This window comes from Asterias amurensis, chromosome 2, assembly GCF_032118995.1.
Source record: "Asterias amurensis chromosome 2, ASM3211899v1".
Taxonomy (NCBI): domain Eukaryota; kingdom Metazoa; phylum Echinodermata; class Asteroidea; order Forcipulatida; family Asteriidae; genus Asterias; species Asterias amurensis.
The window spans coordinates 9,789,143-9,806,038 of record NC_092649.1 but is presented as its reverse complement, the minus strand read 5'-3'; the positions used below and the strand labels follow the sequence as shown (position 1 = coordinate 9,806,038).

Sequence of the window (16,896 nt, the reverse complement as noted above, 5' to 3'; positions counted from 1 at the left end):
AAGTTGGGTTTCAAACATCCCTAAGTGCACTTCTCCATCTAAATAAATGTCATTTTACCGATGATGTACGCACAATTAGACACTAATAGAGACGTGTCAGCCTGTGTCAGTTCCAATCTACAGCTATGTTCACATCTTATCAACATGAAAACATGAGCATGACATATGAGATACATGTAAAGCTTTAAGGCCGAGCCACACTGCAGCGATAACGAAAAACAATAACGGTCATGGCGCAAAGAGAACGCATTCTTTTGGTTGAATTGCTCAACGCACACGCTCATTTAACCATACTTTTTCAAATGGGGAAATTTATGGCTGTGATATTGCAAAAGAAAGGCCCATAAACTGAACACAAGTTCATGAAGTTCTGGACACAATGTCATAAAAGTCTCCGCACTAAAAAGTAGCTTAGCGCAACAAAATTATTCATATTGGAATAAGGTTACCAGCAAAATCAAAACAAAAACAAAGCCAGACCAAAAACCACGGTTGTTCAGCTGAATCCCAAACACCTAAAGAACCAATCAACACCCACCATCTGTGATTACAACACACCTCTTGCTTGTTCTGTATTCTGGTTGGCTGAAACACGGTCACATGGGTTGAACAAATATAGTCTAGTGTTCGCACGCGCATGTTTTGTGGGAACTAGTTCCCGAGCAGGCACTAGTCTTTGAAAGTAGTGCCTGGTTACAGTGTCCTCTCTTGACTTGAACCGTGAACAGCAACTACAAAACTTCCTTTCTTTTCCAGATTTCTGTTCTTATTTCACGTTTAAGACCGAGCTGTGTTATAAAACACATATTGACTGGCATAACTCGGTAACTATAGTGCACTGTACGTCGATTCCCCCTCGGGCCTGTGAGTGACAAAAAGAGGGGCCGAACTTCTAGTCACTCAAAGAAAGTCCCTCGGGGGAATAGACTGTACACTAGTTAACTCATTGGCAGTCAATATGTATACTGGTATCCTGCTCGTTTTTGCTTAATAGCAGAAAATCTTCAAAGCAATAGTTGATGCTTAAAAGCAACACAGTGAAATTAGGCCCTGTTTTACAAGGCCAACAATTTATTAATTCACCAACTGATGGCAAACAAGTAATTAGGATACCATAGCCTGAATAATCATTTTGAGAATGTGAAATATTACCTCGCATTGCCCTTTCCATTTCGACTCTCTCTTTGTACAATGCGAAATGCGACAGATGTCAACTATCTTGTCTAAAATCTACATGGTATGTTATGAACAGAAATACTGCTGATTGACTTCTGCATACCTATGGGTCCATACACATTATGACAACGCATGTTTGGAAACACACGCATGTCCAGACATCTGTGAATAATATCATTAGTGCTATGTACAGTGATTAACCACTTCGGGTTGGTATGCCAACCGTGCCGCGGCAAGAATGAATTTTTCAGAATTGTTTTTGTTCGTTTCTGAGGTGGATTTCACAAAGAGTTAAGACTAGTCTTAATTTGAGTTAGGAGTTACTCATCTTACAATGTAGGACTAGGTCAAGCCTTAAGTTTTTACAAACACTAAAAGTCCTAAGTTAGGACTATCTTTGTAAAATCAACCCTTAGAGCATATATTTTCCTATTTAATAAGCCAATAAAAGATCTCAATATTTCAACTATTACCTTTTTATGGCCAAATAGACATCGCAGATACCGGTTTTAAAATAACCATTTTACTCTCAAAATTTGCATTAAATAATAAATATCTTGAGTAAAAAAATGCACCCAGTCGCGCGGCTTTTTCAGCCGAGGGTAAAAACGGCTTATCTATTGTAATAACCCTGGACGCCAGTGACGAATTTACCCTATTGGTTGTGAACACAGTTCTCTAGCTTTGGCATTTCCACACCAAATAGCCGCCACTGACATCACGATTCCTTTGTCGTGCGGGTTTGTTTGATCCCATGTTTTTCAGAAATTTGGCTCGGAGCGTTCTGGAGAAAATACATTTTTACCATGTTTTAACGTGAGGTAAGAGACTCGTTATATTTTTTATGTTTCCTGGATGGACTGCAGCTGTAATATCTATATATTTGAGATCATCCTTTATTGGCTGTTTAAAAAAAAACCTGTGCAACAATGAAACCCTGACCTGACAAAAGGAATACAACAAAGGTACTGGACGCTTGGTAATTACTCAAAATAATTGTTAGGCATAAAAAACTTACTTGGTAATGAGCAATGAAAATGTAAATTGGTATTGGAAATATTCAAAAAGGCACCACAGCAAAAGCACAGTACACCGTGACAATTACTGCAAGTGCTTCGGGTTTATTCCTGGCTAGAATTAGTGATTGAAAAAGTCAAGAGCAAACTCTTAACGACATGTGATTTGAAGCTCCGTGGCTAAAGGATTTAAAGAGCACCAGACTCAAGCTGTGGTGTTTCTGATCAGCATAGTGCGGGTTCGAGTCCCAGTCGTGGCACTTGCGTTCTTCCCTAATTGCTTTTTCTTTCAGATGGGACGTTAAAGACACTGGACACTATCGGTGATTGTCAAAGACCAGTCTTCACAGTTGGTGTATCTCAACATATATGCATAAAATAACATACCTGTGGAAATTTGAGCTCAATTGGTCCTCGAAGTTGCGAGATATTAATGAGAGAAAAAAACGCCCTTGTCACACCATGGTCACATGAAGTTGTGTGCTTACAGATGCTTGATTTTGAGACCTCAAATTCTAAATCTGAGGTCTCAAAACCAAATTCGTTGAAATTTACTTCTTTATTGAAAACTACATCACCTCGAAGGGAGCCTTTTCCACAACGTTTTATACTATCAACCTCTCCCCATTACTCGTAATCAAGAAAGGTTTTATGATATCAATTATTTTGAGTAATTACCAATAGTGGCCACTGCCTTTAAGCGGTAGGTCCTATGTGCTGGGATTGGTAGTGCATGCATGGAAGACTTAGTGTAGGGTAACCCCAGTATTTCTGGTTCACATACTCTCTAAATATAAAAGAATGAAAAACATCATTCTTTACATTTTGAGTTGTCCCTCATATGGCTCTTAAAAACGAGTGGTAATTAATTCACTCTTTAAAAGGGGTTTCACTCCAGGACAGAGTGAAAAATTACTCACAAAGATGCAAACTTCAATATTAAATAGTGGAAGACCACTCTCAAAAGAGTTGTCCCTCATGTTGTTTCACTTTTTTGCATTTAGAGAGTACATGTACATGTACATGTATAGCAAGCCCCTTTTGTCTATATGTTTCCCCAGGCTTGCCCGCTACAGTGTTGAAGTTCACTTTATGCAATATCCTTGTCTTCACACATACACAAAGTAATAATAAAACTACTATGTGACAGATTAACTGTCATCTGTATAGAATGTATGTGAAAATCACATTTGTAACATAGTGACACGGCGAAACGCGCGGAAACAAGGGTGGGTTTTTCCGTTGTTTTCTCCCGACTCCGATGACCGATTGAGCCTAAATTTTCACAGGTTTGTTATTTGATATAGAAGTTGTGGATCACAAAGTGTGGGCCTTGGACAACACTGTTTACCGAAAGGGTCCAATGGCTTTAATGTAAGTATTTATTATTTATCTATTCTGTTTTTCTTTTTAAATAACTTGTTTAAATAGCTTCAATTGTTGTCGAGTTTGTTAGCAGCTCTTAATCTATCAAATATCTATCTAGTGCTTCAAATTTTTTAATAGTTTTACTCAAAGTATATATTTATATTTGTTTATTTGTTTATAGTATCTAAGTGTTTATCATAGTGATTTTTTTATTTATACTCTATTCGAGGATTGGATAAGCAGGCTTTTGAGTCATAGTGTAGTAGTACGCTTTTGTTTATCCTGGCCGTCTTAGAATGGATTGTTGTCCCTTCCTCTTCCTTCCTCCACATCTCGTACCTGTCCTGTACCCTTTTGTCTAATCTCGCTCCTCTAGTTACCCTGTATTTAAGTTACTTTTTTTGAAGTCTTATTATCCTTGTTTTACTTGTTTGTATTTGTTTTTGACACTGGCCGAATAAATAATAATAATAATAATAATAATAATAATAATAATAATAATAACAGTAACAGTAACAGTAACAGTAACAGTAACAGTAACAGTAACAGTAACAGTAACAGTAACAGTAACAGTAACAGTAACAGTAACAGTAACAGTAACAGTAACAGTAACAGTAACAGTAACAGTAACAGTAACAGTAACAGTAACAGTAACAGTAACAGTAACAGTAACAGTAACAGTAACAGTAACAGTAACAGTAACAGTAACAGTAACAGTAACAGTAACAGTAACAGTAACAGTAACAGTAACAGTAACAGTAACAGTAACAGTAACAGTAACAGTAATAGTAATAATAATAATAATAATAATAATAATAATAATAATAATAACCATCCCCTTAAAATGCTTAGTCATTGCTTCTGCAAAGTCATTTGATAAATCTGCTAGTTCATTCAGCATGCATGTACGACTCGTACAAGCAAGATAACTAGTGGCACAGTATATAATACTGCGTAAGCACTACAGTATGTAATTTTAACAATGTTATATTGATTGAATTAAGTTTAGCATTGCATAACCCTGAACACTGTAGAGTCGTCCTGCTTTATTTCCTATTTCATTCTATTCAAATATACAGGGATGACATTTGACAAATTTTAAAATTCTTGAGGAGGGCTTTAATTAAGGGCCTTGGTTCCCCCTTATTCTAGACTTGGACCTCCTAGCTGTTACAATTGACCATACTTTTGACTGCATGGAGGGTGCTTTCACATCTGCACATGGGAATTGTCTTGCATCAACCTGGCCGGCAGACACATTTTGAAAGACAACAGACAACAGCCTTTTTTTCCATCTGAGATTGTTGAAATGTGTCCCCTTTTGGTCATAAAAAAAAAAAGGAGGCGGCGACCGGCCTCTTAAAAGCAAGAATGCAGGGACGCTGAACATTTTGATCTTTATTGCCTGTATGTTGTAATCTTACATCAATGATAATACTTTTAAAAACTACGAAAAAAAACCTGGTTTGTTTACTTGTTTTGCAACCTGACAATTTGGTTTCACATAAACCCTCACGCGGCAAAACATACGGCAACATCAGGAGGTTTACAAACTGTGCATCAACGAAACTATGAGTGTGGCCACAATTTGAACTAGGTCCTTTGCCTTCTCAAGACAATTTGAAGGCTCAGAGAGATTATTGGAAAATTCTGTAATCATAAAATAATAATAATTGCATTTTGGCCATTTTGGACAGCACTGTGTGAATTGATTATAAACAGGGTATAATACAATTAAAGGCAGTGGACACTATTGGTAATTACTAAAATAAAATTATTAGCACAAAACCTTACTTGGTAATGAATTTGATTTCAAGACCCCAGAATTAGAATTTGAGGTCTCGGAATCAAGCATCTGAAAGCACACAACTTCTTGTGACAAGGGTGTTGTTTTCTTTCATTATTATCTCGCAACTTCGACGACCGATTGAGCTCAAATTTTCACAAGTTTGTTATTTTATGAATATGTTAAGGTACACTAACTTAAAGACAGGTCTTTGGCAATTACCAATAGTGTCTTTAAGCTGAGTTATAAAAAAAATAATTAAAAAATGATAATAATCTGGCCACTACTGTGTTTAAAACTATGTTTTATCATTTTTGTTTTGCATTGTGCTAAATAATTGTACAATACACTAATGGCTGTAGTCATGGATACAACGCTGTCACTAGAGTTAATTTTCTAAGAGCAATGAATCAGAAAACGCATAATGGTTGTATTCCCAAAGGTACTCTTGTTTGTTAATATGTTCAAGGAAGAAAGAAAACAATTATAAAGAACTAAAGGGATCTGGGAGAGTCGGGTTAAAAAATTCCCCACAGACCATTTCCTGCAATTGTATTTCCAGGAATCGGCGGATGTCCGATGGAAAAGGGCTTAGCATGAGGAAGCAGCTAGAAAAGGCGGGGTATTCTGATGGCAATTACTCCAAACCCTAAAGCAATGGACACTATTGGTAATTACTCAAAATAAATGTTGGCATAACAACTAATTAGGTAACGAGCAATGGAGAGCTGTTGATATAGTACATGACATTCATGTATAAAACATTGTTAGAAACGACTCCCTTTGAAGTAACGTAGTTTTTGAGAATGAGGTTATTTCTCTCTCAAACATTAAAATTCATCAGACCAGAAGTCTTTTAATTTGTTATTCGTCATCTTAGCCAAATTATAGACCCACTTGTTTAGGGATGCTTATGATCTGTAATCACTTGTTTATATTGTGCGGGTGACAGTTGTTAAATTCTTTTTTTTTATGTGCTCTCGAACAGGCTGGTTCTTGAGAGAGCGCAATATAAGTTCAATAAATTATTAAGTTTATTATAATAACAATAATAGGAACCGCCATTCATACAATATCAAGGATTTGTCAAAATTATATACTGATGATCCACAGAAAATTTCTTTAATGTGCTGAATCAAACAGAGTTCATGTGTGTGTTCCGGATTAATTTCCTTGTTTCCTAAGCTTTCATGCAACCTTGCATGAGAATTTCCTTCCGTTTATTACTTTTTACTTTTGTCTTGTTAAAAGGCATTATAGTTTTTTATACTACTTGTTTGAGGATAAGGTACGATGGAAAACAAAATGCACAAAGTATTAATAGGCTTTCACACGATAAATAGGTGGAAGAAACACATTAAAAAAACACTTATTTGTAGTATTTGATTCAGTAAAATCGATGTTCAGAAATGTCAATCTTTTTCAAAATTGTATGGGTTTTTTGGGTTAAAAAAAAAGGAGAAAATATGGAAATTCACATTCCGTTTCAAATAATGGAAAACTTTTTTTCTGCAGTTCCTTATGGTGCCCTTGAAATGCGCCAATAGAAGTTTACAGTTTCCTCACAGAGTGCCCTTCCCCTTTCTGCAGGCAAGCCATAAGAGTTTCGGAAAAAGATCAACATTTTGTGTGAAAACTTCTTCAAACACAAGAATCTTACCTTTGCTGCAGCGAGGCCGCCAGAGCCTCCACCAAGAACAACAAGATCGTACTCGTACGAAGATGACGTTTCAGTTGGATTTAACAACAGAGACAGCCGTCCCTCGGCATGGGCCTTCTGCGTGTCGTCATTTCCCCCGAGATGTTTCCCTCTGATGAAGATATTTGGGACAGTCCTCTGGCCAGTCATCTCCTTCAGAAGGTCTTGGATTTGCCCGCCATTTCCTAGGTAGATTGATGGATGAAATTGGATGGAAATTACTACGAGGGTCTATTTATTAGCACTTTATCACAGCCCTAGGGTTGTATCAAAGCACTCAGTATTTTGTTCTGCTATGTATGTGGAAATACGCTTGTTAAGTATGAGACCTGTTTCTTTATAGCATTACTGGTGTACAAGGTGACATGGCATAATATGCAACATATCAAAAAGGAACACCGGGGCGATAAGTGCACTGGTTTTTTTAACGTGCATTACATAACACAGGGGACCAGCCGAAGGGACTGAAAAGAGCGTGATATGAACCAATGACCTCCGGATTAATGGAGAGGCACTCCCCAGGGCTAGATAGCCTAATTGATAGAGTGCTGGCATGCTAATCTGGAGGTTGTTGGTTCAAATCTCTCTCTAGTCAATTTGTTTGCGTTCAACCCCAAGTTATTTCAATTTTACCCAGTCAGTTTCCCTTGTGGTGTATTACTTGATTAAAATAAAAGACATTAAAACTACAAATGGACCTGAACGAATAAAGGGACATTAAAAAAAAGTTTCATCTGTATATAACATACCAAGCTACAGTTGTCTAACTTCTTTGAAAAAAATCTTGATTCAAAATTCCTACCTTCTTTATCAAGCTCCAGTGCCTGAAATGGGGTCTTTAGAGATGTAAACAAGTCCTTCACCTATTGTATAAAGAAATAACAGAACATCTTAGTACAATACTTGAATTTGCCTGTGTCTCATGTCTAATTCTTTGTACATGGCATGCCGTACGATCTTCCTTGCCATGATCGAAAATCATAGCATAAGATTAACGTGGGGGAAAACAAAATCAACAACACATTGATATTTGGTCTTACGTGTACACAGATGTACTTTCTGAGAGTTCTGTGAAAAAAAATCCACTAGGCGTAGTACTTGGGTGTGATTCAAACTCTTGATCTTTGATGTTATAGAGTCCCTATTTTTTGTTCCACTAGTGGCACCCTTTTACCAGAAACGATACTTTGCCGGTTTACTCTTTCGTTTTGGATATGGGAATTATCAAGTACAGTTGTCACCTAATATGCTAATGGGCTAATTAGGGCTCAGTTAGCAGAAAACGACCGATAACATGTTTAATGAAAATGGGTTCCGATCAGAGAATTTGTTCCATTATTTTGATTGAGTGTGAACAAAACAAAGAATGTAACACCACCATAGATTCTGCCATTTGCTTGGTTTCAAGTGCACCACATATTTATTTACTAGAAAGCCACATGAACACGACCTGCTATTCACACAGCAAACAACTACATGTATATCCATAGCAACCACTGTACTAAATATATACGTAGCAAAAGCAGCGTTTTGGTGCCTAGACGTCTCGGATGTTTCGGGTCAACGTGGTCATGGGGTATTATAAAACACATGACGACTGATTTTACTAATAGACCCTGGAAACTATAAGTAATTGTTGAAGACCAGTCTTCTCACTAAGTGTATCTCAGTATATAAATAACAAACCTACAAAAATTTGAGCTCAATTGGTCGTCGAAGTTGCAAGATAAAATAATGAAAGAAAAAAACACTTTGTCACACGAAAAGTGCTTTCAGATGCTTGATTTCTTGAAATATAGTTCCATGAAATGCTTTACTTTTTCAGAAAACATTAAAACAATATCAGTTCTCAATAGCGAGAATTACGGATTTATTCTAAACACATGTCATGACACGGCGAAATGTGCGAAAACAAGAGTGGGTTTTCCCGTTAATTACTGCCGACTCCGATGACTGATTGAGCCTAAATTTTCACAGGTTTGTTATTTTATATATAAGTTGTGATACACGAAGTGTGGAACTTGGACAATACTGTTTACCGAAAGTGTATAATGGCTTTCAGTGCTATGATATGAATAAAACTATGACTCCCTCGATTGGCTTGTGCGTAAAGCGCTCGCCTCTCACCAAGGTGACCCCGGTTCGATTTCCGGTCGGGGCCATATGTGAGTTGAGTTGTGCGTTGGTTCTCTGCTGTGCCACGAGGGTTTTCCAGACTATCCGGTTTTCCTCCCTCAGGAAAAAATCAAACACTTTCGATCTTGGCTGTGCTCCGTGGTCATAATGGGTTGATGTGGCTGGCAGCTGAATGCGCCCTTGCATGCCTGCTTCTCGAACATGTTGTAGCCGCGTCCTTCGCAATTCAGCTCTTATAGCTGCGAGTAAGGACGATTAGCCCCCCAAATTATTATATTATTATTATATGATCCCAAAAGTGTAACATTTCCCCTCGATTTCACCTAAGGAAAATACAATGCACCATGGAGCACCTTAAGCTTAAACCATAGCACTTGAATTGATCAATATTCTACTCACTTTCACTTGCACTATTCTACCAGGACTAATACTTCATGTGCCCTTGAAATGCTCTGACAATAGAAATTAACAATTTCCTCATAGGGTGCCCTTTACCAACACGACCAAGGAGAAAATGCCCTTGTGCCCTTTGCATTTCAAAAACGAAGCATACGTACATCGTGTTCTACATCTACTGCATGTACATTTCATTCCTCGATAATATCTCATGTATCCTGACTACACACAGTATAACTACACTGGTCAGAGCCTTTCAACAAACTAAAGACTGGCAGCATGACTTGACACTTTTTTACAAACGCTGCTATTTACTGTACATGTCGATCATTGAATTAAGGATGATCAGGGGCCAATTTCATAGAGCTGCTTAAGCAAAAAATCTGCTTAAGCACGAAAATAGCTTGCTTAATTTATACATGTTACTGGCCAAAATTTCATGCCATATACATTGCTTATGACTAGTATTTAGCTGTTGTTTACTTAGCATAACAATTGAGTGGAGTCTTGGCCGGTAATCTGATTTTACTAAGCAATGAATTTTTTGCTTAAGCAAATTTTTGTGCTTAAGCAGCTCTATGAAATTGGGCCCAGACCATGGAGGAATGATCAGACATGGCTCAGCTCATCTGCAAGAGTAATGGCTCTTTACTCTTTTGTGTTTGTTGAGTGCATAGATTCGGGGATTTTAATCAATGCCATAATTGTTTACTACATGCAAAAAGTATAAATCATCAGCAACTTCACAAAGGGCCAAAAACCTTAAAAATCGTTTTTGTATACCTTACCACGTTGATTGTACAGCTGGCACTGTGCCAATCATGAGCGCGCTGGCTTTTGCGTTTTCACAAAGAGCCAAAAACTTATAATTATAAGGACAAAAAATAAGCACCACCCGGAATTGCGTTTTCAAGAAGTGCAGAAAAGTGTATTGCTCTACCGCATGGAATTATCCCTTGGCACGGTGCCAAAAGTGGGTGCTCCGGCTTTTGCATTCTGCACTCCGACCATGTTTTGTAATGTTTTCACGAAGAGGACATTTTGTTAATTAAATAATTACTCATTAATTAATCACGTTAGGGAAAAAATTGAAACAGATTTGTATGATTTAGGATCTCTTCTTCCCTGACACGTAAAAAATTCCAAGATTAAATTTCGAATAGTCTACCAACTAGTAGTTTCAAAATTAGCTAAACTTAAAGCGCGGTTTTCTCGAAACAGACATATTTGGCTGCAGGGGACTTTTTGGCCCTTTGTAAAATTGCTGACGAAATGTAACATCTTTCATTGAGTCTGTTTCTATTTTTTTCGTGCAAAAATTGTTTTACAAAAAGAAATTCTTACGATAGCTACTAATATCATAACCTAATTGTAATTTTGATATCACATAATATTGATAAATGGCTGAAGGAAAGCACTTAAAACAAAAACTGCAAATAAACACATGACGTAAACCTATGTCTTTAAAATAACCCCCCCCCCCCCCCCAAGCCAATATAATGCATGTAAAAAGTCAGCTTGTTCACCCTTCCCTATAAATGACTTGCGTATAACATCACAAGCCCAAATGTGCCCCTTACTTGACATCAATGGCCCCCACCCCAATTCCCACACTTACACTGTGTAAACCCACACTCTGCTAATTAGAAACACCAGAGCATGAGTACGGTGCTCTTCCGCTCAGCCGCAACATGCAACGCATCATCTGGTTATCCTGCTTATTTTTGCTTAACAGAAAATTGTTCTAAAAGCACTATCTGCTGCTTTACTGTATCAAGCAGCTACATGAAATTGGCCCCTGGGTGTTTTCTCGGCTTCCTGCTAAAGGCATCAAAATGCAACAGCAGATTATGATGCATTGTAAAGTGTTAATGGTACACGTTGCCTTGGATCGGACGAGTTGGTTTATAAAAAGCGTTTGTAACCGTTGGTTATAAAATGCATGGTTGTAAAGATGTTTTAAAAGTAGAATACAATGATCCACACAAATGTGGCTCAAAATTGCGTGGTTTTCCTTTTGCTTTGCTAGCTAAAAATTTGACTCCCATAAATGGCCGACCATGTTAGTCGACGAGGTAGAAAGAAAACAAAAATCTCGAGGCATGTTTGTGTGGATCATTGTATTCTACTTTTACAATATCTTTCTACCCATATATGCATTTTATAACAAACAGTTACAAACGCTTTTCAAAGACCAACTCGACCGATCCAAGGCAACGTGTTCCTTTAAATACAACAATCATTTATGAAGCTTCCCTGCGGACTCAACTGCACTTGGAAATGTCAAGGCTGTGTAGAACACTGCTAAATGCAGCATAGTGCAACAGAGTATAGGATTTGAGTTCACTCTGATTTGAAACTTTTTAAAGGCAGTGGACACTATTGGTAATTTACTCAAAATAATTGTTAGCATAAAAACTAACTTGGTTACGAGCAATAGAGAGCTGTTGATAGTTTAAAACATTGTGAAAAATGGCTCTCTCTGAAGTAACATATTTTTTGAGAAAGAAGCAATTTTCCACGAATTTCATTTCAAGACCTCAGAATTAGAATTCATGAGGTCTCAAAATCAAGCATCTGAAGAAAGCATGTCCTTTGTGTGTGTCAAGGGTGTTTTTTTCTCTAATTATTATCTAGCAACTTCTACGACCAATTGAGCTCAAATTTTCACAGGTTTGTTATTTTATGCATGTTGAGATACACCAAAAGTGTCCAGTGTCTTTAACAAGCTTGTAAAGCATGTTTGATTTGAGGAGAGGCGTAGCGAATAAAGATAAGCAATGCAAGCAAAGGGATGCAATTTCTGAGTTCTGATTGTGAACAATCCGAACATCACTGGTCAGCATTTTGTAGTTCACAACTGATTATGGCAGCGCAGTCAATCGGATGGGGTATTTTTTTGTCGGTTTTATCCATGTGTGTCTGCACTTGTAGTTTGACCAGGGCCATATAATAGACCGCATTGAATGTGACGTCACGTTCAAATTTTGTACTACAAGATGGCGTCTGCAAACGTGTGTGTGTGTGTGTGTGTGCGTGCTTGTGCCGTAGAAATCAAACCGGGAACACTGCGTGCTGCGTGTTTCTTTGATGTATGCATGTAGACGCGCATACGGTTTGACCTACAAGATGGCGACTTTCATAGCAAAAAAGGGGTTATCCAATACGGTCTATTTCATGGCTCTGCTCACCGTACGTTTAAGCAAGGATCCGACAGGAGGAGGGTTATGATTGTTGCAGCTAGCGCGCTCGTGGAATGTAAAAAATAGCGCGTATGCGTCCCATTTCCAACGAGGCTGAATGCCAAGTTGGATATATGGGATGCAGAATCACTTATAAAATTTCCAATTCCACTCATGATGGCTGGTGTCATAACAAATTGGTTGCTGAAAATTTATTTTTTAAAAATTGATAGTTACTTCACAATCACATCATACACTGATATGATCTTTAAACAGTGGACACTGTTGGTATTTGTCAAAGACCAGTCTTCTCACTTGGTGTATCCCGAAATATGCATAAAATACTAAACCTGGGAAAATTTGAGCTCAATCGGTCGTCGAAATTGCGAGATAATAATGAAAGAAAAAAACACCCTGGTCACACGAAGTTGTATGCTTTCAGATGCTTGATTTCGTGAAAATTTGAGCTCAATCGGTCGTCGAAATTGCGAGATAATAATGAAAGAAAAAAACACCCTGGTCACACGAAGTTGTGTGCTTTCCTTTCAGATGCTTGATTTCAAGACCTCAAATTCTAAACTTGAGGTCTCGAATTCGTGGAAAATTACTTCTTTCTCGAAAACTATGTCACTTCAGAGGGAGCCGTTTCTCACACTATGTTATACTATCAACCTCTCTGGTAATCAAGAAAGGTTTTATGATAATAATTATTTTGAGTAATTACCAATAGTGTCATCTGCCTTTAAATATCACTATCGGACCATAAGACATAAACAAAAAATGTTATGTTACCGTAACAGGCCTCCAAAAATAGGGTAGGTAGGTAGGGATTTTTTTTTTCTTCTTTTTCCCCCTCTCCGCAACAATAATGACATGATTCCTAATTGTTAAAGCCGGTAGTATACACGCTAACAAAACAAAACAAGGCTACACACAACAAATATTATATTTTTAAACTCTTGATGACATTTATTTTATTTTTATGTCTTTAATAGATTTTAATCATTAAATTTCTTCCCTTGACAAAATAAAAATACCGGAGGGTCGGCCGTATTTTTAGTGTAGGTCGGGTCACGCCTACATAACATTTTTTGTATTTATGCCTTTGAAGGTTTATCGCGAATATCAAAATATCAAGAGAGGACGCTGTTGAACCCACACAGAGACATAGCCTCATAGACGGTTATATTCCGACACCCCTATGTTCCGACACCCCTATGTTCCGACACCCCTAAATGTTCCGACAATTCGGCCTATATTCAGACACCCCTATATTCCAACACCCCTATATTCCGACACCCGTATTACAGTTTCCCTATGTTCCGACAACTCGGCCTATATTTCGACACCCATATTTCAACAGAAGTGGGGAAAGTTTTGGTAGTGTAGTACAAAAGAAACTTCAGTTATTGCTGGCTAACGGTCGTAAAACTTTCACCTATCAATGCTGATTTGAAAAACGTATAGCGTTAAGGAGGCCCAAAATATTGGTAGACGGAAAAGGAGACCCAGTAGAGGACGTACGTCATGGACTTTGGTCGTGTGAATAAAACATTGTATGCATAGTTCATGTTTGATGTCGGGTCAGATGTCAAATCGAAATCGAGGCAACCCTAACCCTAACCCTAACCCTAACCCTAACCCTAACCCTAACCCTAACCCCCGACATCAAACATGAATTATGCGTACAATGTTTTATTCACACGACCAAAGTCCATGACGTACGTCCTCTACTGGGTCTCCTTTTCCGTCTACCCAAAATATTAGACCCCTATAAGGCTCAGGGGGGGAGCCTTATAGTTTCTAGAAGTAGCCTATCTATAGGCATGATAGGGGTGTCGGAATATAGGTTGAGTTGTCAGAACATAGGGGTGTCGGAACAACTATTGTCAGTGTCGGAATATAGAGCAGTCACCTCCTAGACATTGGCCATGCGTGCGCATGTCGTGCAAGACAACATACACCACGGCGTTGAATGCCCCTCTGCCTACTACTACTAGTACAATACCCATAACGCATTGCTGTTCTCAATCGCGATATTTATTTATGGGCCCATGACGGTCATGGCAGTAGCATTCTGACCAGACCTTCTCCTCCATCCATTTAGAAGTTGTTTTTTTTTAACTATGATCGAGATCAGGTTGGTTCCGCTCTCTACTGTCTCCCGTACGGGGGCCGATAGCAGAACGAACCTCATGTAGTTCTAGGAGTAGACCAGGGCCGAATTTCATGGCTCTGCTTACCGTAAGCACAGAATCGGCGCTTACGGAAGCAGGGAATTCTGTGCTTAGGGCAAGCGTATTTCACAGGTTAGCGGCTAGTTTGGGCTTCTGCGCGTGCGTACTTCACGTAACTAGGCATTCTACGCTTACAAGGCTAGCGCAGAAATTCGGCGCTTGCACGTAAGCGGAGAATCGCGATCGTAAGCGCAGAACTCGGCGATAAGCAGAGCCATGAAATTGGGCCCTGACCATGACCAGACTAACTAGGATAAAATAAAATATTAAATGGAACTTAGAACGGAAAAGTTTCCGTATGGCGCCACCACTTTTTCATTCGAAATAAAATAATATAGTATCTAATTTACCTGATTTACATATCCCTTTTTGTAAAAATGAGTGAAAAAGTGGTGGCGCCATACGGAAAGTTATCCCTTAGAACAGTCTGAGTTAAGAAGGGCATACTGCCATACAACAAATAATTTCTATAAAAAATAATTTATTAATTAATAAATTAAATAGGCATGATAGGTTGCTGTCTTACCTTTTTACAGAAAGGACAAGTTGTTTTACTAAATATCATCACATCGTTTTGGTTGATGTACTGCAGCACCGTCGCCCGCAAATTTCCAGCGGTGTCCAAGTTGGTGGGTGCCATTTTTTAGTTTAACATAAAAATACCCCAATCAGTCTAGCCCAGCGCCCAGAGGTTCGTCCGTGGGTACCGTGGTGGGTGGTGTGGGTAGCCCCCCCAAATATCTAACGCTGTCGTCTGCCTTAATTGGCACCTAGCTTGCCGGTGGTGGCGTTGTTACTGGTGTGGTTGTTGTGTAAACGAAAAAACAGTCACACTGCTCCAATGATCGGTTCTTGATTAGTTAGCACACTTTCTCGGCTAGACTCCCCTCCGTGCGCAACATGCACAGCATGCAAGTGATCCGATTCTAAGTTTTCACCATGAAAACATTTTATACCAAGTCTACAACATTTGCTACACAGCAACCTGGATCAGTTGCAGTCGTTGTCCAGGAAAGGTGACTCCACACAATTATGTTACGAAATCCCAACACGTCGTGCATGGACAGTACGCATGTAACACGTACCCGAGGTTGGTGTGGAAATATTCTACCAACGTTTATTTCATACAATAAGCCATTGAGGGATCGAGGATCGAGTTTGTCATAAGAACACATGCGGTGAAATAAACAACATGAGGGCGCTAGCTTCAAGAAAACCCCGCGAAATATTTCGCGCCACCAACACTATGGTCAAGATATCCGCGGCAATTCTGTTATCTGTAATAGAATTGCAATCCTCAAAAAAGGTCCCTTGTTTTATTTTTTTCTAGGATTCTATTTTTTAATTGATTTAGAAAAAAACACGATTGAAATGTACTACGACAGGGGACATTTAATTCTATTCCAACGTCTCGAAATCAAATTCGTGGAATTACATCTTTCTCAAAAACTAAGTTACTTCAGACCATGGAGGAATAAATTAGTTCCTCCATGTTCAGACATACCTCCATGCTTCAGAGAGGGAGCCGTTTCTAACAATGTTTTATACTATCAACACTATTAATTTAACAGCTCCCCACTCGTTACAAAGTATGGTTTTAAGCTAATAACGTTTTTTCAGTAATGGCAGAAGCCAAAACATTCATGTTTGCCCCGGGTTTTCATTGGGTGCATTCGTTTAGCTTTTGGGTCATCCCCGGTCTGCCCGGTGCGTTCGAATAGCTTTTGACGTAATTCCAGGTGCATTGTGGGATAGATATGGATCAAATTTGGCTACCAGCTAGACCACTATGCACCTAATTCCAAGCTTTATGCGCGCGCCCTAGTATTTGCGACGTCAATATCGCCTGATCATTTATTGACAGCTGGTGCGTACCAAATAATAGAAATAAGAAACAGGG

General features: G+C 38.5%; 1 protein-coding gene across 1 annotated transcript in view; it reads right to left on the bottom strand.

The window, feature by feature from the left end:
- Positions 1–16,055, bottom strand: part of LOC139954449 (thioredoxin reductase 1, cytoplasmic-like) — a 50,707-nt gene extending 34,652 nt beyond the window's left edge. The window contains exons 1-3 of the mRNA XM_071954249.1: positions 15,523–16,055; positions 7,848–7,908; positions 7,007–7,230 (exon numbers count right to left, since the gene is read on the bottom strand). Of these exons, the coding sequence (XP_071810350.1) occupies positions 7,007–7,230; positions 7,848–7,908; positions 15,523–15,636 (399 nt within the window). The 5' untranslated portion in view covers positions 15,637–16,055. The remainder of the gene's footprint in view (positions 1–7,006; positions 7,231–7,847; positions 7,909–15,522) is intronic.
- Positions 16,056–16,896: the final 841 nt, after the last annotated feature.